Below are 21951 nucleotides of genomic sequence, written 5' to 3' on the forward strand. Positions count from 1 at the left end.
TGGAGCGGTGATTTCTGAATGGCTTAAAGCCCTATCAACTCCATTGCACAGACTAAATACTGGCTCAAAGATACTTTTCAAGGCTGAATGAACCCTTATACTACTACGTACTATGTATGTACCACGGTACAGGCCTAAGTATTACCCCTCGAGGGTGCCTTAAAAGTTTAGTTTCCACTTTAAACCCCCTGTTTTCCATACCCTCGAGGGGTAATACTTACGCCTGCGACGTAGTACTACGTAAGTTGATCGGTTTAAGACCTGAGAAGATCCCTCGCAAAATTATACTTTCGACATGTATTCATGGGGGGGAGAGTACCTAGATTAGACCCAGCCGGAGCAAAAGCAGGAAGTCGTCCAGTAGCACTGGCCTCTGGCCGCTTTCATTGACTTTTTGGCTGCTTTAATTGACAGCAGTCTCGACTGCCTCGAAAGGCGATTTGCATCTGCCATGTCCTGCCTCGCTCCGGCTGTCAAGAACACAGGACTCGGGAGCTTACGGGCATAGTCGCAAAGGATATGCAGGGAAGACTACAGTATGTGAGAACAGCAAACCAGATACCGACCTACCTTTACTGTCGTCTCACTAAGCTGTTCTCCACCGGTCCACAAGGCTTGCACCACGCCGAAGAGCACATGCCAGCGACACTTCAATAGGACATCAAAACGAGCAACTCCGTTCTTGTTCCTTCAAAGGACATCGTTGCCAGAGAACACAGAAGCTCACTGAGCAAGCCTAGAAGTGGTTCGGGTGAAGTCGTGCAACAGCAACAGGGAGGGGTATCTTGGGAAAAGCAATATCGACTCCGGTCCTTCTCCGATCACCAGCCCCCACCTCGTCCCCTCCCGCCACCACCTCTCCCTCGTCCTCGACCCCGGCCGCCGCCGCCTCTTCCACCACCTCGACCCCCACGGCTGACTCGGCCTCGACCAAAACCTCCATCATGCCCTGGTTGTGGTGGAGGGGGTCCATTCCTCATCCTGTCTTCTCGTTCCTCTTCCGTAGCGAAGAATTTGTTCTCGATGCCTACTAGATCGCAGAATATTTGCATCTGGGGATTGTTGTATTCGCGGGGTCCCTCATCCACGATTTCTGGCGTTCCGACGACAAAAGCAGGTGCTGTCAGAGTAAAGTTCTCTGGTATTCCCAACCTTCCTTGCTTGACGATGTTCTCCTCGACCCAGGCTTGCTCTTTTTCGATCAGGGGGCGGTAATTGGCCACGCCGATATCACGCGGATTTCGTGCATTCTTGTTCCCAAATATCATGTGCGAAGCAAAAACTCTGGTTATAGCTAGCCATTCCGGGTCGTACTCAAACTTTGGCTTTGTTCTGGACCCATTCGATAGCGAAGGCTTCTCAATGGCGTTCAGTGGGCTAACCTCGAGCAATTGGAGAAATTTCCGACCAGGTAGGCATTTGTCTAGCGCTAAGAATCTAACAGTCTTGTTTGTGATACCATCTGGTATTGGCTCTTCGGCTTGTGTGTGCAGATTAGCTCCTGGTCTCGAGAAAGCCGCAGGCAACTGGGCTCTAACATCCAAAGGAACAGAAGACATAGTAGGCGCATCGTTCATTTCGTCTTCATCTAAAGATATCTCATCTTGATTAGCTGTAGCGGTTTCACTCGCCGCAACAGGCTGGGCCGGAATCTCATCTTCGTCGTCCATATCAAGGTCGATTTCGTCTAAATTTCGGGTAACTACAGGCGCAACTGGCTGTAAAGAAGCGGGAGCACTTTGAACGACAGTTGGAGCTAGGGCCGGGGCTGGGGCCGTAGCCAAAGTTGGGGCACCGTTGGGCTTTGGCACATCTTCGTAGGTCTTCGTAGCGGCAAACTTGCAGTGCATGTGGGCAGCAAACCAATATGGAGGTCTGAGTCGGTCCATGACCATAGCAGCTGCTTTACTTCCTAGTGTGCCATCTCTCGACTCCTGTTCAAAATCTGGCTTCGAACGCCACAGTGCCTTTGAGTTTCCGAAATTCTCAATCGCTTTGGGCCAATCGTGACTGATCCCAATATCAACTTGGGTACTGAGTTGAAGCAGTTTCCGGACATCGATTTCCCTGACATGGTAGATTGACCTGACATCGTCTTGACTGTATGGAAGCCGTTCGTAATGTGTCTTGTCGAAGTTGTATCCCTTCCAGATCCCCGACATGCCTGCGATGCGCACTCCTCCTAGCCGGACAACACTAGCAGCTCCCATGTAGTATATGTTTGGTGCCACCCATCCTCCATAAAAGAGTTCCCAGAGATGGCTACTTGCCTCATGGTTACCTCCCACGAATAATGTAAGGTATGGAGCTTTCGTGGCACCGCTGTAGTAGGCATGGAAGTCTCCAATCTCTCGATACTTAACAGGGCAAGACATTACAGTAAGGTCGGAAGCATTTCGTACTGACTGGTGCTCGTTAATATCATCCACTAGGTGGTCTGGTAGTCAGTCTGACCTACTTGAAAATCACCTCCAATAATGAGGAGGTCCACGCCATCCCATCCTCTGACCTCGCAGGCTTTGCCTACTGCTGCGTAAATCGCATCCAACGTACCATGGCCCTCATAAGATGTCAGATTTGTACTGGCAGACTTGGAGCTTCAGGACTTACGCAGCCCTCGACGGCAATTCGCAAGCCCTGTGCTTCGCCCAATGCGGGGTTCATCGTGGAGAACAGGGCTCTTCGGAGCAGGAAATGGGTGTGGTGTACCTATCTGTATCCGAGCCTAATCTTCGTCTATGCAGTGGGAAGGTCGTAAAGGTCGAACTCGGATCAATATTGTCGAAGTTCTCGATGGTTGCTCCTGACTAGGTAGTTCCGTCCCGTCCCGAGCTCAATATATGCGACTCGCCTCATATCATCAATCATCAGCAAACTCAATCTTCACCATCGCAGCGCGCGCAACCTTCATCTGATATTACACCCCGAGCTGGGCGCTTTCACAATGGATCCCAAGGAACTGTCAGCGCGTCTACGCTTTTTAAATGATTCCGCTCACTTATTAGCTACAACAGCTCCTGCAACCTCGAGATATATAATGACGCGACACAATGCTCTAATGTTCGACTCCAAGATTGATCTGTCCGAGTCGCAAAGGAGGGATGCGTGTGGCGCATGCGGTACAATCATGACCCTGGGATGGGAAGCTACCTTGGAACAGGATACACCGAAGCGGAGGAAGGGCAAGAGCAAGCCAGGCACAGATGCTTCGAAGGCGCCCAAGACGATGATTTACAGCTGCGGAGCTTGCTCTAAAAAGACTCGAATATCATCAGGCATCACAAAACCACCTGGCAGGCACCGAAAAGCCATGTCAAATTCATCATCGAATCCAGTCTCTATTGTTACCAATACAACGCCCCAAGCTACCAGTACCCCTACACCGAGCAGCAAGAAGAGACAGAAATCGAAGAAGGGTGGGTTAGCGGCTATCCTCGCAAAGAACCAAGCTTCGCAATCGAGCTCTGGATTTGGCCTTGATTTGATGGACTTTATGAAAAAGGTTTGAACGCGTGAGTGTTTTCTTTCAGATGCTACATACCTAAAGTCGCTACTTTCAGACAGTGGCCTGACTTTTCCATGTGAAGTACGAGCCTTGGGTACCAATACCAAATGGGATCACAAATCATTGGCACGGAGAAACACAGCATTGGAACTCGTTACGAACAACACTTTTGGAATCCTTTCTGAAAAGGCGTGCCTCGACCATGGAGAGCGACCACTCACCACAAAGCCTCGTCCCGAGTGAACGATATGATTTCCCTATCATCAGGGCCTATATCGCCCACGGTTCAGATACTCCACGGACGACTATACGAGACGGATGTAAGACACAAGGATCACATCTCAATCCAAGTTATGGCCGTTACGGAGCTTCGATACCACTTTGGGTGGGACTCGTTATGGGAATCAAATTGAGGAACTACGACATGCAACACGGAACGCCCAAACTCTTGTGCTAGTGACCGTTTTGACGTGGATTGCCCTCTTCCACGCTGCTTTCCAATATTATACCGTGTCTAAGAATCGGCCCGGGCAAGCCATTCCGTTTGAGAATCTCAAGAATAGCAAGTTGCCATTGTTGATGGACATGCTAGTTTCAGCGAGCCATGTTAATTAAGGAAAATCAAGGTCTGGGACCACTGGCCAGTCGGTTAGGACTGCGAGCCTCGTCACTGGGTGGGTAATAAATATATCATGTGTTTGAAAACGGAGCAATGCGTTATGTTCTGTCCCTTTTATCTGTTTCCTTCTACTGACCACCGTGGTCAATATATTCATTCTGTTGTTGCTCTCCTATCGTTTTGCTCTGCGGTTGAAACGAATCTACGCTTTTGTTTTGGCTCAATTTACGTCGCCTCCGCTTCACCTCCACAGCCTTTCAGCCTCGCGCTAGACCCCTCATTGGTCATCAGCCTTGTGACGTTATCGTAAAAATATTTATCACCCCTCCACAACATCCCACCTCGTGTTCCCCAGAAAACAATCAACAAGATGGCGACTCACACGACAGAGGACCCGAAGCCAGACGGCGCTGCCTTTGATACCTTCTTCGATAGCATAGGAAAGAAAGCCGAAAACCTCAGCATCAACGACCAGAATGGCCAAAAACACCCCGTCACAAACGGCGCCGAGTCCACACCGGACAAACCAGAAGACGATGAGCCCAGAGTTGTCGACGAGATTGAGAGCTTGTGTATGAACTGTCAGGAGAATGTACGAGTTATCAATCAATCTAGTCAACTCTATTCTAATTATTTTAAGGGAATCACCCGGATGTTGCTTACCAGAATACCCTTCTTCCGCGAAATCATAATCATGTCCTTCTTCTGCCCACACTGCAGCTTCAAGAATTCCGAGATCCAATCTGCAGGCGAAATCCAGCAGAAAGGATCTCGTTACGAGCTTCGCCTACGAGCCGCCGAGGACTTTGCGCGCCAAGTCGTCAAGTCCGATACCTGTGTCGTCAAGTTCATCGAGCTCGACATCGAAATCCCAGCCGGCCGAGGCCAACTCACCAACGTTGAAGGACTGCTCAGCATGGTCGTTGAAGACCTGGAGGTTGGACAAGCAGCGAGAAAAGAAGCAGCGCCGGAAGTATACACCAAGATTGAGGCGATCCTAGCAAAGGGGAAGGATATGCTAGCCAACAAAAGCTTCCCGTTCCGAGTCTCGCTCGACGACCCAGCCGGAAACTCCTGGATCGAGCCCAACCAGAAGGATGGCGTAGGAAAGTGGTCCAAGACCGAATACGCACGCACACCTGAACAAAACGAAGCACTCGGTCTCGGTGTAGGCAACGAGCAAGAAGCCCTGGAGCCATCAGCCGCAGGCCAGCCAACCGCCGAGAACTTTGAGAACGACGATATCATCCCTAATGAAGTGTATTCTTTCCCCGCAACGTGTCCGGGATGCACGAGACACTGCGTCACGCATATGAAGATGGTGGAGATTCCGCATTTCAAACAAGTGGTTATCATGAGCACCGTGTGCGAGGATTGCGGCTACCGCTCGAACGAAGTGAAGACTGGAGGCGAAGTCCCGGAGAAGGGCAAGAAGATCACACTTCACGTCAACGGGCCCACGGATCTCGCTCGTGATATCCTGAAGTCCGAGTCCTGCGCCCTGGAATGCCCAGAGCTGAACCTCTCGGTCAACCCTGGCACCCTCGGTGGTCGATTCACGACGGTCGAGGGTCTGCTGACGCAAGTCCGCGACGATCTGCACCAGCAGATATTCGATGTCGGTGACGATTCTGGCGCGGGGGGGGACTCGCTGCCGTCTGCCGAGAAGTCTACCTGGAAGGCCTTCTTCGATAGCCTGGGAGAGGCGATCCGGGGAGAGCGGAAATTCACCGTCGTGCTCAAGGACCCGCTGGCGAGCAGCTACGTTCAGAACCTGTGCTCGCCGGACGCCGATCCGCAGATTGAGACGGAGGAGTATGAGCGGACACACGAAGAGGAAGAGGATCTGGGACTGCTGGATATGCAGACCGAGGGGTACGTTGACGAGGTGGGGATTGAGAAGAAGAGGGTAGAGGACGAGAAGAAGGCTCAGGAGGGGAAAGAGGTGAAGAACAGCGAGGAGAGTAATGGTTGATAAGGCGGATACGAAGGATGGAATGAAAAGAATTTTGATCTCATATAATTCTTGGCCTTTACATTGGTGCGATGATTAGTTTTCGTTTGCACTTGAGTGTGGCGGATCGTGGTATTCGAGGCTGGCGAAACAAAATCATGTTGAATTCACATCACGAAGACGAAGTCAGCATCACAAAGTCAAGACGAGGCATTATTATATTCATCAATCGCAGAATTCTCCCACCAAGACTTTCTTTTAACTGAGTGAGGATTCTCGAAGATCCTTTCATCTCTCTCTCTCTCTCTCAACTCATCAACTCACTCAAATCATCATCCCAGCCCTTCAAACTCCCGCCAACCAAACCGGCAAGAACCGAACGTCGTCTCCTTCCATTCCAGCCGCCCCCCCCCCCGAAGCAGCAGCGCGCGAGCGAGCGCCGCGCTGCCAGATCTCCTTCCGTGAGCACGAAGCTCCTCGTGTGCAGGAATTCCTTGCCTCGGGTTGGGAGTTAAGAAGACGTAGTTGGTTGAGGGGTTGGAGGGATGAGGCTTAGTTTTGATGATGATGATGATGGTTGGTTGGTTGGTTGTTATGTGTGGGGTGGGGAGTGAGATGGGATGGGATGGGATGGGATTTGTTGGTGGGTTTGAATGGAGATTGGATTGGAAAATTGGAATTGAATTTGATGGTTTTGCAGGGGCTGTGGAAGGGGAAGAGTTGTGGAAGAAGGAGGGTTTAGAGGAGGGTTTAGAGGAGAGTTTAGAGGAGAGTTTGAAGGAGAGCTAAAGGAGAGAATGGGTCGTGAATGGGTCGTGAATAGATGGTGGATGGATGGGAATGCTTGAGGATGTACATTTAGAGTTGAGATGAGAGAGATTACTGACTGACTGCCGTAAGAATAGGTGCAAGACAGGACGTGTTCTTTCTTACAGCCTTTCCAAAGATCATCCTCCTTGGACGATCGTCGTCCAAGGACGCCGTCGTCCATATCTGGGAGCGAGAGAGGTAGAGACAGAGGAGCATCCGTCTGGAAAGAATGAAAAGGCAAACAGAGAAACAAAGTATAAACACAAACTCACCAAGAAATACAATCTTACTACGTACTTATCGTAAAAGAAAACGTCTCTCCCCCACCGACATCAACAACCCACCCTTCTCCCCAGCAGCATACTCACCCACCCGCTCCCCAGACATGCCCATCAACCACTACACCCGCACCCTCAGAACCAGCGCATCCTCCCAGCCCTCGCCGGAGGAGAGGAACCTCCACAATTGCCAGCCCTCGCGCGATCATCATCACTCAGCAATCGACAACCAGTAGCTCGCCTCCTCCCCTCCCCGCGCCACATTCGGGGAATCACCCTCGCCATCTCTCTCTCTCGGATATAGATCGCAACGACCGGATCCGCCGCGCGGCAGTGCAGTAGATCTCCTCCCAGGTGGGCGACGACGGCTTCGTCGCGCACGCAGCACTTGTGCGTCGTACGGCGGCGGAGCGGGCATGCTCGTGGAGTGCATGCATTGTATCCAGAAGGTATACTGGCTGGCTGGCTGGCTGGGATCCTTCTTCTTTTTATCCTCCTCCTCCTCCTCCTCCTCCTCCTCCTCCTCCGGGAGAACGACGTGAGGAACTCATCGAGCGCGAACGCATATTTGAGACATGTCTCCAGGGTGATGCCAAGCTCTTTGATCTTTGATCTTCGATCTCCGCGAGACGGCCCGGCCGCTGCGCAGCTGGAAATACGAAGGGGCGGTCGTGGATTCGTGCACGAAAGACTAGGGCTGGGTGGTGGCCGTCGTCGTCGTTGTTGTTGTCGAAGCCGATGGCATCTTTGTAGGTTTTTCGGTTCTTTGGCTTATTTTTTCTCTGCTCCAGGGTATATATATATATACATATATACATTTTTCTTCTTGGGCGTGAGATTTCATTCTATATCAGAGAGGTGGTTGCTTTGCTTATGATCTGGTGGGTTGTGTATGTGGGGAACTGACTGACTATTTCCTCCGCTACGGTGATAGTTAGTGGACTCGTGGGAGTGAGGCAGATGCGCTCGTTCCAATGGAGGGAGGATGAGAAGAGGTGTTAATTGGTTGCAGTCGGGGAGAGAGCTTCTAAAGCTTGCAGAATTCCGAAATACGATACCATGGAGTGGGCATGACCGGTGGATCTTCTCGTAACACAAGTGGAATGCCTCTCAGCAGACTATCCGTTGAAGGTGGTGGACTGGTCGTCTTTCTCCGGATCCTCTGGTCTTCTACTACGGCCTCGAACTAGGTCTCGATACATATGCTGTACACAGGAGGCAGCCAGCATAGACTAAGATCAGAGAGCAGCAGTTATAGGCTTTCGATTTTGACTGTGAAATAGAATGACCCCTATCGAACTAAAAATAAGATCCAATGGCGAAGCCGTATTCGGTTGTGTAGATGGTAACCGAAGACAGGATAACGAAGGTTCAACACAACAGAATATAATCACAGTGACACCCGACCCATCTGCTCGCTACCCAAGAGGAACAGCGACTGTTATCACGCTCTTTTCATTAATACCTACACGAACGAGGCGGTGGATCTGCGAGAAATCTCTGCAAGCAATCTGAAGTCCTGCTGCCCGCCCATATCCACGCCGTGCCCGCTCGAACGAAAGGTCGCTAGTCCCAGGACCTTCCCTCGGATATAAACCAGCTGTGCAAGCAACAAGCAGCGCAAGAATATTTGGTACATGAGAGAAACGCCAAAGACATGAGTATTCGCGAAGAAAGAAGATCAAGCAACCATCTGGGTCTTCTAAAGAACATAGACCATCCGTAAGCAGGATATACCAGTCTATACCAGCCTATAACGCCCGACACCAAATGAGACAATAAGCACCCCTCAGAAGAAAGGCTTGGTCAGAATGCGGTACTCGACGTAGTCCTCGCCATCGATGCTCAAGATCTGGGCCTGGCTGACAAGCTTTCCTTGGAATGGACCGTTCTGCTTTCTCTCGTACTTGATGCCGTTGTGATATTTGACATCATCATCGACAGCCTCGGGTGTGGCAGCGGTGCTGGCAGTCGTCGCAGCTTGTTGGGCAATCCAGACCTTGTTTAGCTTCTTCATATTGTTCTTGAGCTCCATTTGTGCGGTTTCTTGGATAATGGCCTCAGCCATGGCGACCTCCTGTCGAGTCTTCGCATATTGTCTCTCTCTGGCCTCCGCCTTTTCCTTTCTAGCTTCTTCGGCCACTGCCTCGACCTCAGCCTGGTGTCTGGCAGACACTCGGTGCTCAGATCGGGCGCTGTGACGGATCTCCATCTCTGGACTAGGGAAGCGTGCCTCTGCACCATGGTTTAAGCCTCGCTCGACGTTGATCCTAGCTTGAAGAACGGCCTTCATTTCATTAGCCTTACGCTCCTTCTCCGACTCTCTACCATCCTGTTCTTGTTGGCGAATCCGACAATATTCCTTGACTTCAGGTCGGCTCAGTGGTGCAAGATGAGGCTCGAAGACGACTTTTTTGTAACCAATCCATAACGCTCCTGCACCAACGGGAAAGTTACCATCAACATAGCGACCATCGCGTGTCAATCGCTGAACCTTGACCCGAAAGCAGTCAGTCTCACTGAGAACACCGTACACAGCATGCTTGTCTTCCAGGCGAGGCTCATTGGAATCTACCCAGTAGCCAAGAAGAACGCCATGCGGCTTGTTTTCAGCGCCAGGTGCGGCTTGAGGAGCTTGAGTGTTAGCAGAATTTACAGCTTGGAAGCTGGGATTTTTTTGAAGCGACTGACGAGGCAGCGATTGTCGGCTGAGAGACTGACGTGCGAGAGAGGTACGGGGGGCAACTGGCTTGGTGGGGTTTGCAGCTTCTTGTTCAGCCACGATTGCCTTTGCTTGCAGGACTGCCTTCGCATCAGATTGATATCGTTCCTCCAAGTCGACCTCGGGCTTGGAAGCGGACCGAATCTTGACGTATTCCTTGATCTCGAGAGCTGAGAGGCCTACTAAGTGCTGGTCAAAAATAATTCGCTCAAACGTGACCCAGCATCCTCCGGCCCCGGTCGGCGCGTTGCCAAATACTTCCTCTCCTCGTCGGTTCATGGCGTAAATTCTGGTTCGGAGTCTATCGTGAATATCGATGAAGCCGAAAATCACATGCTTATTATCATCATCTGGTTGGTCGGAATCGCGCCACAGACCGATTATGACGCCTCGTATAGGCTTCGCCACCTTTCCTCGCTTTGATGGTCCATCGGCACTAGGACTGGCTTTTATGGCTTGACCATAGTCGGATTCATCGTAATTGACGGTCGACGCGCGCTTTCTCTTAGGATGTGAGTGAGGTGTGATGATTTCTTGGTCTGTCTCATCATGTTCATTCACAACAAGGGAACTGTCGGCGAGAGCCATGGATGGCGCAACCACAGGCGCAACCATAGGCGCAACCACAGGCGCAACCACAAGGCTCTTTTCAGTGTCTGTGCTCATCAGGTTGGCCATATCATCATTGGCTTGGGCATCGGCGTCGGCGTCGTTGTGGTTGTCGGCGACAGCGTCGTTCAAGGGCGTGTCAGATCTGCGAGGGGCAGTAGTTTAGTTGGTAATCTTCAGGTTTCATGTGAAGCTTAGGTAAAAAAAATTAACTGAGACCTCCCAAAAGCAAAGAGACCAACACGTGGCATTGAACTTGCAGATGGCAATGGCAATTGGCAGTTGAGAATAGCGAGCTATTTGACAGCATCCACCATCGGCTCAAGGGATGAAGCAGCGGCCCTGAGGCAGAATGGATGCAAGGAAATGGAGATAGGATAAACTAAGGCGCTTGGGCATTACGCGTTGCTGCATAGGCTACCTATGCAATGCAAAGCGGGCAGATTCGCCCAACAACTCGATTCGCCGAAGATGAAGAGCAAAAACAAAAAAAAGAAGATGTTCAAGAACAAGAACAGGGGAAGAATTTCCGAAGTTGTGGGGGAACAGTCATCGCCATGCAACAATTGAACAATAAGCAACAGACGTGAACGTGACAAGCAACAAATAAATACGATAAGTGATAGACATAATGATGCGCGACGATTTAACGGCTCAGAAGTGCGTGGGGTTGCTGCTGGATAGATAACGTACCTCACGAACTCTCCCAGCAGCTTTTCGGAGTCGAGCGCGAGCTCACGCTCCATGCTCTCAGTGCTCCGGCTTGTCAGCGAGCCTGGGCTAGAAGAGATGAGCGCTTCCATGGTTGTGGCGGGAGATTGCATGCAGGTGTTGTGTTTGGTTGGGTTGATTTGGGTTGGGTTGTGTTTTGCTGTGCTGCGTGGTATTAATTACTGTGTTATGTTGTGTTGTGTTGTGTTGTGTTGTGTTGTGTTCAGTTGTGTTGTGTAAAGTAAGAGGTGGGTGGAGTTGAAGGAAAGAGGAAGAGAAAGTAAGAAGGGGGAGTTGTGGGGGGGGAGGGGGGGGAGGGAGGGAGGAAGAGAGGAAGAGAGGAAGAGAGGAAGAGAGGAAGAGAGGAAGAGAGGAAGAGAGAGAGAGAGAGAGAGAGAGAGAGAGAGAGAGAGAGAGAGAGAGAGAGGGAGGGAGGATGGGAGGGAGAGAGAGAGAGAGAGAGGAATTGAGGGAGAGGAAGAGAGAGAAAGAGACAACCTACACACAGCCAGCCCGTAGTAATTACTGAAAAAAGATGAGAGCTGCGGGCGTCAAATGGCGCGAGTACAAAAGAGTCTTGTTTAAAACCGCGCTAAAGAGTTTCGGACATAGAAGTAGTCTCGTAACCTATCAAGTGCTGAGTGGCGCGAGTGAAGTGCAAAGGTGAGGTGAGCGAGTGAGCGAGTGAGCGATCGAAGTGGAGTGGATGGATAATATCACGGCGTGGACAAAAAGAAAAAAAAAAAAAAAAAAAAATTGTAATCATATCAATCAGGATCAGGACCAGGACCGGCACCCCCGATCTTACAACGACAAACTAATTGAGTGTTTTGCAGCTGCTGATACGACTAGGTAGGTATGACATGCAACCTACGCACAGGCTACTCTTATGCCTTTCAGAGAGGAGGACATTCTGTTCTGGACCAACGAGCGAAGCCTGTTTGTTAAGCTGCAGGCAGGTAACCGGCGTCTCGACTGCCGCCCGGCTTCAAAGCCCTCAACCCTCAAGCCCTCCAGCCCTCCAGCCCTCAAACCCTCCCTACCTGGGGGAAGTCGCTCGATAACGTAAAGTAGAGCGCGCTTGATATGGTACAAGACAAATTCCGCTTTGGTTATACTGTTGAGTGCGAGGCTCTCTTTGCTAAATTAGGCTTTTACACTTTCACTCTCTCACCTTTTGGCTCTCGCTTTCTCCAACCATACTTCGTACGCCGTATTCATCAATCTCCTTTCATCCTCAATTGGCTCTTGGCTCCCTTGACTTCACATGCCTATTTGCTGCCTCATCTACCTACCTCTGCCTCTGCTTGTGCTTGTGCTTCTGCCTCTGCCTCTGCCTCTCCCGCGTCCACTTCCACGTCCTGCGCCACCGCCTCGCTTCCCACCTCGAACAGCACTCCCTTGGTCGAATCGCTCGTAAATCCTCTCCTCTCCAAAAGCAACCTCGCCCAGTCGCAGATAGCTGATAACGCCCTGGTCAATGACTGCCAAGATCACGTTGCGCCAACCATGCTTTAACCTCTGGTAGACTTTCCCAGGGCCATCGAATGCAGGAATGGTCATGTTGGGAGGGTCCCACGGCGTGCTTTCGAGTAGAGAGGTCATTTCTGTGAGAGAGGGGAGAGATCTTGAGCGCGCATCCACAACGGCAATACGAAAGTCTGGTTGACCAGGGTTGCTCTTGGTAAATGTCATACTTTTGGTAGCCTTCCACACCCAGAATACCACTCGATAAGGGTGCTCTGGCGGTGGTGCAAGGTCCGACGGGACTGGCGATGGCTTGTGTCGAGGAATGATCGCGATTTGCTTGTAGATCGAATTGTAAGATCGGTACATGCCTGGCTTTACCAAAGAACCAGAACCAGAGTGGTCAATCTCCTTCGCAGCGAAAATTCTCCCAAAGAGCCAATGGAAGATATTTGGCGATTCTCCTGAGGCGACAACCTCGTGACTCGATATTTGACCGGCCTTGCTCGGGTCCCATTCCGGAGCTCTCCTAACGATATATCCTGCCCGCTTGAGATGCGCATACGTTTGGTATCTTTCCAAGCTGACTTTGCCTCTCTCATCATCATTACCAATGAAGATAGCGTATGCAGCTTGCAAACTCATTGGAACCTCAAGTTCTCTCTCCGCTTCTGCTTCTACATCCTTGTCTATGTCTTCGTTTTCCGTGTCCTCCGCAGGGTCTTCGATAACGCCATTGAAGGAAGACCGAGTCGGCCACCAGAGATCGAGACTTCCTCGCTCAACCAGGAAGAGGGCTTCCTCCGGTAATAGCCATATACTTGCACGGTGCTTTCCTTTTGTAGATGTGCCCAAGCTCTTAATAACCTGTCCATAGAATGACTCCAAAACAACCACATGGTCATCGTGCAAGCCCTGCGTCCAATCTTTCGGGACAGCCTCGTCGCGACTTAACCCTTCCTCTCCATAGTAGAAGCCCCGACTGTAGTTCTTGGCCTGGTGTATTCTGGTGTAATTGAGCGCATCATGCATAGCCTCCCTGCTAGTCTCCAGTATGCCATCTTGTTGTTTTGTGCCATGGGGCTCGAAGTCCTTGTCTCCTCGTTTTGGTAGCTGACCAGACCTCGAGTTCAGGCTTGCGAGAAATCGAAAGTCTTGGGTTTCATCACTGGGATCGTGGTCTTCGGCGGAATGGATGTAATTGGCAGCAAGAGCCGCATCCTCGTCGGCGTCGGCCATATTCGAGTCGCTGTTGTGGTTTGCAGTGGCTTCTCCAAGTCGAAAGGCTGAAGTTCAATAATTTGGTGACTCTTGCAGCCTCGCGAGTTGCGACAACCGCAGCCGCTTTAACGGCTGACCGATATTTCTCCGACCGCCAATGCTTCTCCGACCGCAATAATGACTTGTCTTCCTTATTGTCATCATGACCACCAGCTCATCTACAACCAACAATTTCAAGTCGGACCTCTTTTGAGCAACAGCAAATGTTATACATGGCCAGCGAAGAGCCGCCGCACATATCACAGCGAATTGGGCCTTATAGCCATTGAGCGGTCGGTTCTTGAATACAGAATCAACAAATCAGCAGGTGGAGCATATCGACCACAGGAGCTGGCGGCAGCATCCTTCTTTTCCTAGGAGAAGCTGAACAATGAACATTGCTCGGCTTGCGAAATTTGGCTCTTCTTGGCTTTTCAGAGTGTTTTGCTGTCTGTCTGAGTACTCAACATCACTCATCCCTTATATATATATATATATTTACATATGTCAATTTGAAAATTTGAAAATTTTGCCCATGATGGCTTGTGTTTCTATGTTTCTATCGTTTTTATATACTCATCCCATATATATTTATATATGTCAATTTGCAAATTCTCCCCTGATGGCTTGTGTTTCTATGTTTCTATGTTTATATCGTTGTTATATGAATGAATTTTTGTCTTTTCTCATATCTTCCTTTGTGTGCTTGCGAATTGAGTCGTTTCACTATAGCGCAACCCTGTCTGTTACTTTGGTCGTCCCCTTGACATTCCGTTTGTCCAGTCTGCGGGACTTGGAACCGTGTATTCCCTCGATTCTTAGACACTATTGGCCTGATGTGACCGAAGTGATCCATTTGACTGAGAAGACGCAAGTGGCTTCTTGCTATCTTCACTTGTTCGGTCCGCAGAATTTCGAATAGCATACTCCCTCGACCCTCAGATAATGCCGGCTTCGTGTGTTCATAGTAAGATATAACCATCAATTAGGCGGAGAAGTGAGTCCAGCTGTCCTTTCATAACCATTAATGTACTTGCTCGATACAGTCCATCCATCTTGCGCATCGCATAGTCGATTCAGAAGTAAGAACTCTGGGAACCGATAATTACAACAAGCGCCATCTGAGTTCATGCTCATGCTCATGCTCATACCCAAGCTCATGCCCTTGCTCATGCTCATACCCATGCTCATGCCCATGCTCAAGCTCAAGCTCAAGCTCAAGCTCAAAACAGTTCTTCGGTCGCGAAGATCATCAACTACAAAGCAGCAGGAACGGCTGTAGCGACAATTCGATAGCCTGCCAATTTCCTTGGGTATCATGCCGCTGATTCGCCTTACCTTGCCTTCTGCTGCTGTTGCTCTTATTCGTGGATAGTTCGAAGGCACTACAATTTCTAGTAGCACCTCAAGCCTGTGGAGAGGCCGCAGGTATCAAAACCCTAGTCGCACATTCGGCCTTTGCGCAAGCCAAAGTCATATGAACACCACCCACCCACCGACCGCGTCTTTAAGCCTGACGAAAAGACTTCTCACAACACGCAAAAGTCATATGAACATCCATCCACCCTATCGAGTCGACAACTTCGAAGATCTCGGCACGCTCTCGACAGCTCCCTTTACATCCCATTCTCAGGAATACCTGTACCATTACTCTGAATCCCTCCGCTGGGTATTTTGTACGGGCTCTTAACCTAGCGCTTCTCGTCGCAAGTCGTCCCGCCCAAGTCAACAAAACAGGCCTTCCAAGCAACTACCGCGACATACATCACGACGTCCATACTTGAGCTCGTAGCTGATACGAAACGATATCGCTCCCGGTAAAATCAAACCTCCTTTCGCCCCGAAATTTTGCCTTCAGCCTATGCCAATTAGCTCTCTTGCAAAGACCATCGAGGATTGGTTGGAGATCGCAGAAAATCTGGCTATGGAGAACTCTAACCGGTAGGTATGCCCTCAGATGTTCAGATGGGATTTTTGAAGTGTCTGGAGATAATGATAATTAGCAGAAAATGCTGACATCGCCCGGTCCTAGGCGAGTAGCGCCATTGGCGCCCATGTACATTCCCACTCAGATGCGACAAGGAAACGGCACGGATAATTCGACTCCTGCTACAAACGGAAGCAATGATATGTCGACCCTAAAGTCACAGGGCAAGCAACGACGCGCCGGTGAATCTCCCACCCCTTCTCCTTCCAATGTACACAACTTGACCACTCCTGGCAAGAAACTTTTCGCCGGTATCATCACGGGGAACAAGCGAGCCCATGCCGATGAGAGATCTATATCTGAAGGTATGCCAGCGGATGAGAGTGGTGAAATTCCTACGAGCCAACCAAGCAAGAAAGCAAAGCAGCTGCGAGATGGAGAGGAGCTTGTTGTTATCGGTTGTCACTCCGAAGAACCATGCATCGCGGTCTATGCTAAGTTGAAGGTACCTCGCCCCAACGCTGAGCCGATGACCTACATCTATACACGCAAGAATCAAAACTTTCCGAAATCGGACATGGATGAGCAACGATGGAAGGACCTTATACCCCCAAATAGGTCAGTAGCTATTGGTAAGGTCACGTTGAGCAGTGTCCTGTTCCCAAAGTATATCGATGAACTTCGTACCGCAACTAATAGGCGGAAGCTCGAGATCATAAACGAGTTTCTATTTGCGAAGGAGAGTTTTGAAGAACATAAGGATGACGAACAACATTCCGCTTCTGCAGCTCGGACTAGACGTGTCTATGATCCCGAATATATCTTAGTCGGTTCCCATAGGCAAGATTCCAGCGCTCCGGTTCAAGCCCACATTGCTACTCATCCAGTTGGATCTACTCCTCAAATCTCGTTCATCGTCTCAAAAAACCATGGGCAGCCCAGCAAGATGGATTCCTCGAGACGATACATCAAGGACATAGGAAACGTCCTCTTTTACCCGGAGTTCGTCAAGGATACCTTCAATGAGACCATAAATGAGATCCTACCTCGTTTTACGTGGAAAGATACAGAGCTTAGTAGGTATTCCAGGTGTTTTAGGACACTCCGGCATACCGCAGCATCGAAAAATACTGATACCATTCTAGCAGTTGATAGATCTGAGATTGACGCTGAATCATACACTGAGGGAGATGGTCAAGCCTGCGGCAGCGACGACGAGTTGACCGGTACCATGGTTGCCTCCCGTTCCTATCCTGGCAAATCCAGAGATCCAATTTCAACTCAAACTTTGGTCGAATACGATTCAGAAAGCAGAGCACTGCCTCGTGGGGGACATGCCGTGGACACACCATCTAATATGGATCGCAGCGAGAGCTGGGCTGTGGACTTATATGACGCAGATGACTTGCCTGGATTTCCAACGAACCTCGAAAAGGCAAGAATCGCAAGCATGACCGCTGCTGCTCTATACGATCAACAGGTGCGAACCTACTGCCGAAGCTTGGAGAGTCAAAATTCTAAGCTTGCGAGTGAGCGTGGAGCTTTGGACGACCAAAGAAAAGCCTTAGATCTGCTTAGAAATGATCTCCAAACGCGCGAAAAAGTCTTGAATGAACAACAAGCTGAATCCAATGAGCTCGCTGGCGAAATCAAGAGCTGGGAAGAACAGAAGAAGCGCCAAGAGTCAGAGCTGAAGTTTCAAAAAGATGAAGTTGGAAAGCAGGTCGAGGAGAATGAGAGACTTTTGAGGGCGGTGAAGCAGCGCGAGGAGGATTTCGAGGCGCGAAAAAATGCTCTTACACAGCGACCGCAAGGCATCAGAGCAATGGGCTTAGCGACGGCTCGACCAGCCACTCCCGTCCGTACCCTGGGTGCCATTCAGCCCGTACCCACTTCACCGGTGCTATCGATCATAATTCCCAAAGCCTTGGTTCTCGAGACCAAAACTTTCTGGTCATCCTATACAAAGATCCCACCCGGTGAAGACAATGAAGGATACTACTGGCGCATGGCGAATCCGAAGGTAAGTACCTAGTAAGAGGGCGGGCCTATTTTGTATCTGCTAACTCGGCGTGCAAGAATATCAATATCCGAGGCAAGAAGTACTTGGAGACCCGCTTCTTACTGGAGATCAGTAGCGAGACCAGTGTCATCACGAACCCGAAGCTGGCTGTTGAAGGCAAAATCGTGGGTCAGCCGCTTGCGTTTTCCGAAAAAGAGCTCATCCAGTACGAACATATGGGACGCTCGAAGATGGTCCAGAAATATGGGCCTAAAAGCTTCTACTACTTGGACACGTTGGGTACAGTGAAGCCGCGATTCTTTATTTCGTGGTATGTGTACAAAGAGGTCGAGTTCAGGATTTGAATCTCGTCGGGCTTCTAGTTTGTATTTGTGGAAAGCCGGGGTTTGATGAATAATGGAGGGTTTCATGGTATGTTCAACGCGGGTTTTGCAGCTTTTGTGGAATTCTGGGGTGGTTGCGTGGGCTGTGGGGTACATGGGTTCTTTCTTTCTCTGGGTTTTAATTTGCAATTTGATGAAGTCACGGTCTCAGTCTGGGTCAACAATTACATAGATTGATCATGTCGTGTTGGGCATCTTGTTAGACACCGAAAAGCGTGTAGGGAAGGGTTGATGGGTTCGATCGACTTCCGTGGTCGAAAATTTGCAAGGTCCGGGTTTACTTTAGCTCATTAGTTACTACGGAGGTAGATGGAATCCAATGGTTCATAACTTCGGAGTCTGTCTTATATACACTAAGCTCTGCCTGGCCGAATCTATCCCGATCCCGATGGTGAAAAACTGGATATATTCACTACCTTTCTCACAGATGAGGGCATGTATTTCGTAACCGGAGAATCGGACACGTAACAACATTGGCTGGTAACGAATTCAAAATATTCAAGGCTGATCGGATCTTATAGTCGTGATCCAGGGTGGAGAGTTGGGCTCTGGGTCGTACCTTCCTGACGCGTACCCTCCTGACGCGTACCTTCCTGTAATTTTGGCTTGGGTCGCCCCTTCTAGTTTTGGCCGTTTCGATTACTCAAGTTCGCCCCACATTCGTCACCCCCAACGCCACTTATAATAAACTCTGCCTTCAACGTCTCCAACCTCCTTCCTGGCCGGTGCCGGCTACACGCCCTGTTTACGGCGGCGTGTCGGACGATGATTCCGATGTCATATCTGTCCCTTCGGTAGTCAAGCGTCCCCCTCCCGCCGAAGAAGGCACCGCCTGGAAGAAATTCAAGGTAGAAGAAATAGGCACCATGAGCAAGATCAGTGTCAAGACGGAAGGGGGAAGCCTGAAGAAGAAAAGTATTGGGAAACAATCCAGCATCAAGGACTTCTTTGCGAAGAAAACTTCACTCGATCTTGGGCCATGATGGGCATCGGTGTTTGTTGAGCATCATTTTCGGTCCTTTGCATTATCATTTACATGGCCTGGCTAGGTAGACATTTGAACGGGTGGAGACTTGCGATTTCAGGATGCTACGATGACATGCAGGAGGAAATATCACTCACTGATCATCAAGTACTTGGCAACACATATGCTCATAATACAATGCTCAAGCACAACCTCAAACATCTACATTTCGTGACGATCAAGCCGTGATTATCCAGTTGATTATTTATCGAATTGAATTTATAATACATTTAAATTTCACGGTGGTGGAAATCTAAGTCACTACCATTTCAGCCATGCAGAACAAGGGTAAAGGCGGTGACACATATTACCTGTGAGCTCAGCACCTCACCTCCTTATATACGCGCGGCGTCCACACAAGGTTTACAATAACCGTGTAGATGCAGCACATAATAGAATTACCTGTATCAATATAGCAGGCAAGTAGAAGTGCAGCTGATGAGATGAGAATTATCGCGCCATATCAGCTTTTGCAGCCAACATTATTTTTTTATTCAACGAAATCAGTTTTGCCAGTAGCTATATGTAATTACACACCAACGTATTAGCTCAACACAAGGGAAGATGGCCGAGTGGTTAAGGCGCTGTGTTTAGGCATGACGCTCTGAGAGTGTCTGGTGACCCGCAGTGCGAAAGCGCGTGAGTTCGAATCTCACTCTTCTCATTCTCTTTTTGGACTTCCTCTTGCTCATCCCCGGGCAGGCTCTTGAATCGACCTTTGCCTGATTCTACGTCTTGTCTCTTCCCAATTAGTGGTGGTTGATTATTGCTGGGTTTGGCGATCCTCTGTGTTGGATGCTCCATGCCAAGAGCTGCCGAGTTCTAAGCAAGCTCCCCGACATTCGGGCACCGGAAAAGAAATACTCTTAATCTGGGTGTTGCTTTTCTCTATTTTTTTTTTTCTCTCATTATCTACTACGACGAGGAAAATTCTGTGTAGCAATTATGACAGTGGTAGTTATTGCCTTCAGCCTACGACGCGGGTGTGTATCGAATCTGCTGCTGCGGCCCGGATCCATGGCGATTTACATACGGTGTTTCGCTCCAACCCTTAAACTAACGTCCAGCTTTAGAACGATTTTTCTATTCAGAAAACAGCAATGAGAAGAACTCGATTGTGCTTCTCCTGCTCGTAGATACCACTGGTTGGATATTGCTTGTGCTCAATGGGGTACTTTCTCGGATTTGGTAGAAGTCTGAACCGTGGAAAACCCGTAATGACCATCAGACTACCTACGCTTGAGTGCCCTTTTCTACTCCGTTTTCACTCTGCCTGTCTCGGAGGAAGGAGAGTTCCGGATCACTGGTGTCTTTGAGGAGATAGATACATTGACCATAGCACGTTTGTCAGAATATTTCAAAGTGTCGAGAATAGCGGGTACGTTGGAAAGCAACTAAACACCATAACATAACGCCTCTCGCTACAATCAAATTTTATGTTTCATCCCTATTCCATTTCAAGAAGTTCGCGAATTGCTTCTTCCCTCAAGACCCGGTTATATGTCCTCGATTCACATTGTCTCCGATGGACTGCTGACATGAGGACTGGCTCCCGTATTATCGGGTTTCGGCCCCCATTGCCCATAAATATCCCGTCCTACACGACGGACGATTGGCTCAAATGGATTTGGTCTCCTTAATTGCACGCCGCTTCATTGGCGATCGTGCGTTGGTCCTCGCAAGCTTCTCTATAACTCTTTGCTGGGCCTTCCAAGCAGGTTGGGCTTGGACTTGCCTTCCCCGTGAAGTCCCTTCGTAAGGTTTTCCTCATGTCCTCGAGCCCCCTTAACCTGCCAGTGGATTCGCATGCATTGAAATGCTTTCAATCTTGATCTGCTCCTTCGGCCGACTTTTCTTGTCCACCTCGACCTTTTCCATCTTCGTGATCGTTGCCAGGCTATCATCCCCCAAGATATGCCCAAACACCGTATTCTTCCCGTCCAAATGAGGCGCCTTGTCGAGGCATATGAAGAACTGGCTGCCGTTCGTTGCCGGGCCCTTGTTTGCCATGCTGACTATTCCTCGAGCGTTGTGTCGCAACGTAGGCCGAATCTCGTCCTCGAAAGGCTCCTCCCATATCGAAACACCTCCCTTGGGCTGTGAGGGCGGAGCTCCGGTTTGGATCATGAAGTTCGGTATGAGTCTGTGGAAGAGCGAGCCATTGTAGTAGCCCGAGGCGCATAGAGCAAGAAAGTTCTGGTAGAGGGCTGTTAGACTACAGTCCCAAGAATAAGGTACTGTAGCTGGGGGAAACCGCTCACCTCCGCTGTCTTGGGCACGCTCTCGCAAAATACCTCGATTTTAATGTCACCGAGATTCGTATGCAGAGTGACGGACATATTGATGAGTGTGCGCGAAATCCGAAGCTCTTATTTCATTGCCGTCGGAGAGGAATGTCGCAAACAATCACCGTTGCCCCACCACTGTCGATTTCCCGAACAACAGCCTACCGTCTGGCCCGACCCGAATCGCTTGAGCTAACAACTAAGTAAGCGATAAGTAAGTATCCTTACCATGCTAGCAGCCATACCGAGAACCGCGCAGACACGACAAAGAAGAACGCCATATATCTAACATAGCTAGCTAGCTCCCTACCTTACTTTACTCGAATCTCTTACAATTCACGTCACGTACTTCTCTGCCTCTTCTTTTCTCTAGC

General features: G+C 49.8%; 7 protein-coding genes across 8 annotated transcripts; 3 read left to right on the top strand and 4 right to left on the bottom strand.

The window, feature by feature from the left end:
- Positions 1-821: 821 nt before the first annotated feature.
- L3040_000315 (uncharacterized protein) lies at positions 822-2664 on the bottom strand (the record flags this gene model as incomplete). The annotated part of the gene is made up of 3 exons (XM_007297364.1): positions 822-2405; positions 2459-2560; positions 2611-2664. 3 exons carry the CDS (start codon positions 2662-2664, stop codon positions 822-824), a joined length of 1740 nt encoding a protein of 579 aa, XP_007297426.1.
- Positions 2665-3058: 394 nt separating this feature from the next.
- Positions 3059-3962, top strand: L3040_000316 (uncharacterized protein; the record flags this gene model as incomplete). The annotated part of the gene is made up of 2 exons (XM_066155103.1): positions 3059-3502; positions 3588-3962. 2 exons carry the CDS (start codon positions 3059-3061, stop codon positions 3960-3962), a joined length of 819 nt encoding a protein of 272 aa, XP_066013158.1.
- Positions 3963-4494: 532 nt separating this feature from the next.
- L3040_000317 (uncharacterized protein) lies at positions 4495-6099 on the top strand (the record flags this gene model as incomplete). Its single annotated transcript, XM_007297362.1, has 2 exons — positions 4495-4716; positions 4765-6099. The coding sequence occupies 2 exons, from the start codon at positions 4495-4497 to the stop codon at positions 6097-6099; spliced, it is 1557 nt and encodes a 518-aa protein (XP_007297424.1).
- Positions 6100-8955: 2856 nt separating this feature from the next.
- Positions 8956-11300, bottom strand: L3040_000318 (uncharacterized protein; the record flags this gene model as incomplete). 2 transcript variants are annotated; one of them, XM_066155104.1, is made up of 3 exons in its annotated part: positions 8956-9791; positions 9888-10642; positions 11191-11300. In XM_066155104.1, the coding sequence occupies 3 exons, from the start codon at positions 11298-11300 to the stop codon at positions 8956-8958; spliced, it is 1701 nt and encodes a 566-aa protein (XP_066013159.1). The 2 variants fall into 2 exon arrangements, with proteins under 2 accessions (XP_066013159.1, XP_066013160.1); XM_066155105.1 differs by having other exon boundaries at positions 9858-10642.
- A 1195-nt stretch (positions 11301-12495) lies between these two features.
- Positions 12496-13914, bottom strand: L3040_000319 (uncharacterized protein; the record flags this gene model as incomplete). Its single annotated transcript, XM_066155106.1, has 1 exon — positions 12496-13914. The coding sequence occupies one exon, from the start codon at positions 13912-13914 to the stop codon at positions 12496-12498; it is 1419 nt and encodes a 472-aa protein (XP_066013161.1).
- Positions 13915-15859: 1945 nt separating this feature from the next.
- L3040_000320 (uncharacterized protein) lies at positions 15860-18229 on the top strand (the record flags this gene model as incomplete). The annotated part of the gene is made up of 4 exons (XM_066155107.1): positions 15860-15876; positions 15968-16938; positions 17008-17885; positions 17942-18229. 4 exons carry the CDS (start codon positions 15860-15862, stop codon positions 18227-18229), a joined length of 2154 nt encoding a protein of 717 aa, XP_066013162.1.
- A 2848-nt stretch (positions 18230-21077) lies between these two features.
- On the bottom strand, positions 21078-21631 carry L3040_000321 (uncharacterized protein; the record flags this gene model as incomplete). Its single annotated transcript, XM_007297359.1, has 2 exons — positions 21078-21488; positions 21554-21631. The coding sequence occupies 2 exons, from the start codon at positions 21629-21631 to the stop codon at positions 21078-21080; spliced, it is 489 nt and encodes a 162-aa protein (XP_007297421.1).
- Positions 21632-21951: the final 320 nt, after the last annotated feature.

This window comes from Drepanopeziza brunnea, assembly GCF_022702325.1.
Source record: "Drepanopeziza brunnea f. sp. 'multigermtubi' strain 214-2 chromosome Unknown ctg1, whole genome shotgun sequence".
NCBI classification, from domain to species: Eukaryota; Fungi; Ascomycota; class Leotiomycetes; order Helotiales; family Drepanopezizaceae; genus Drepanopeziza; species Drepanopeziza brunnea.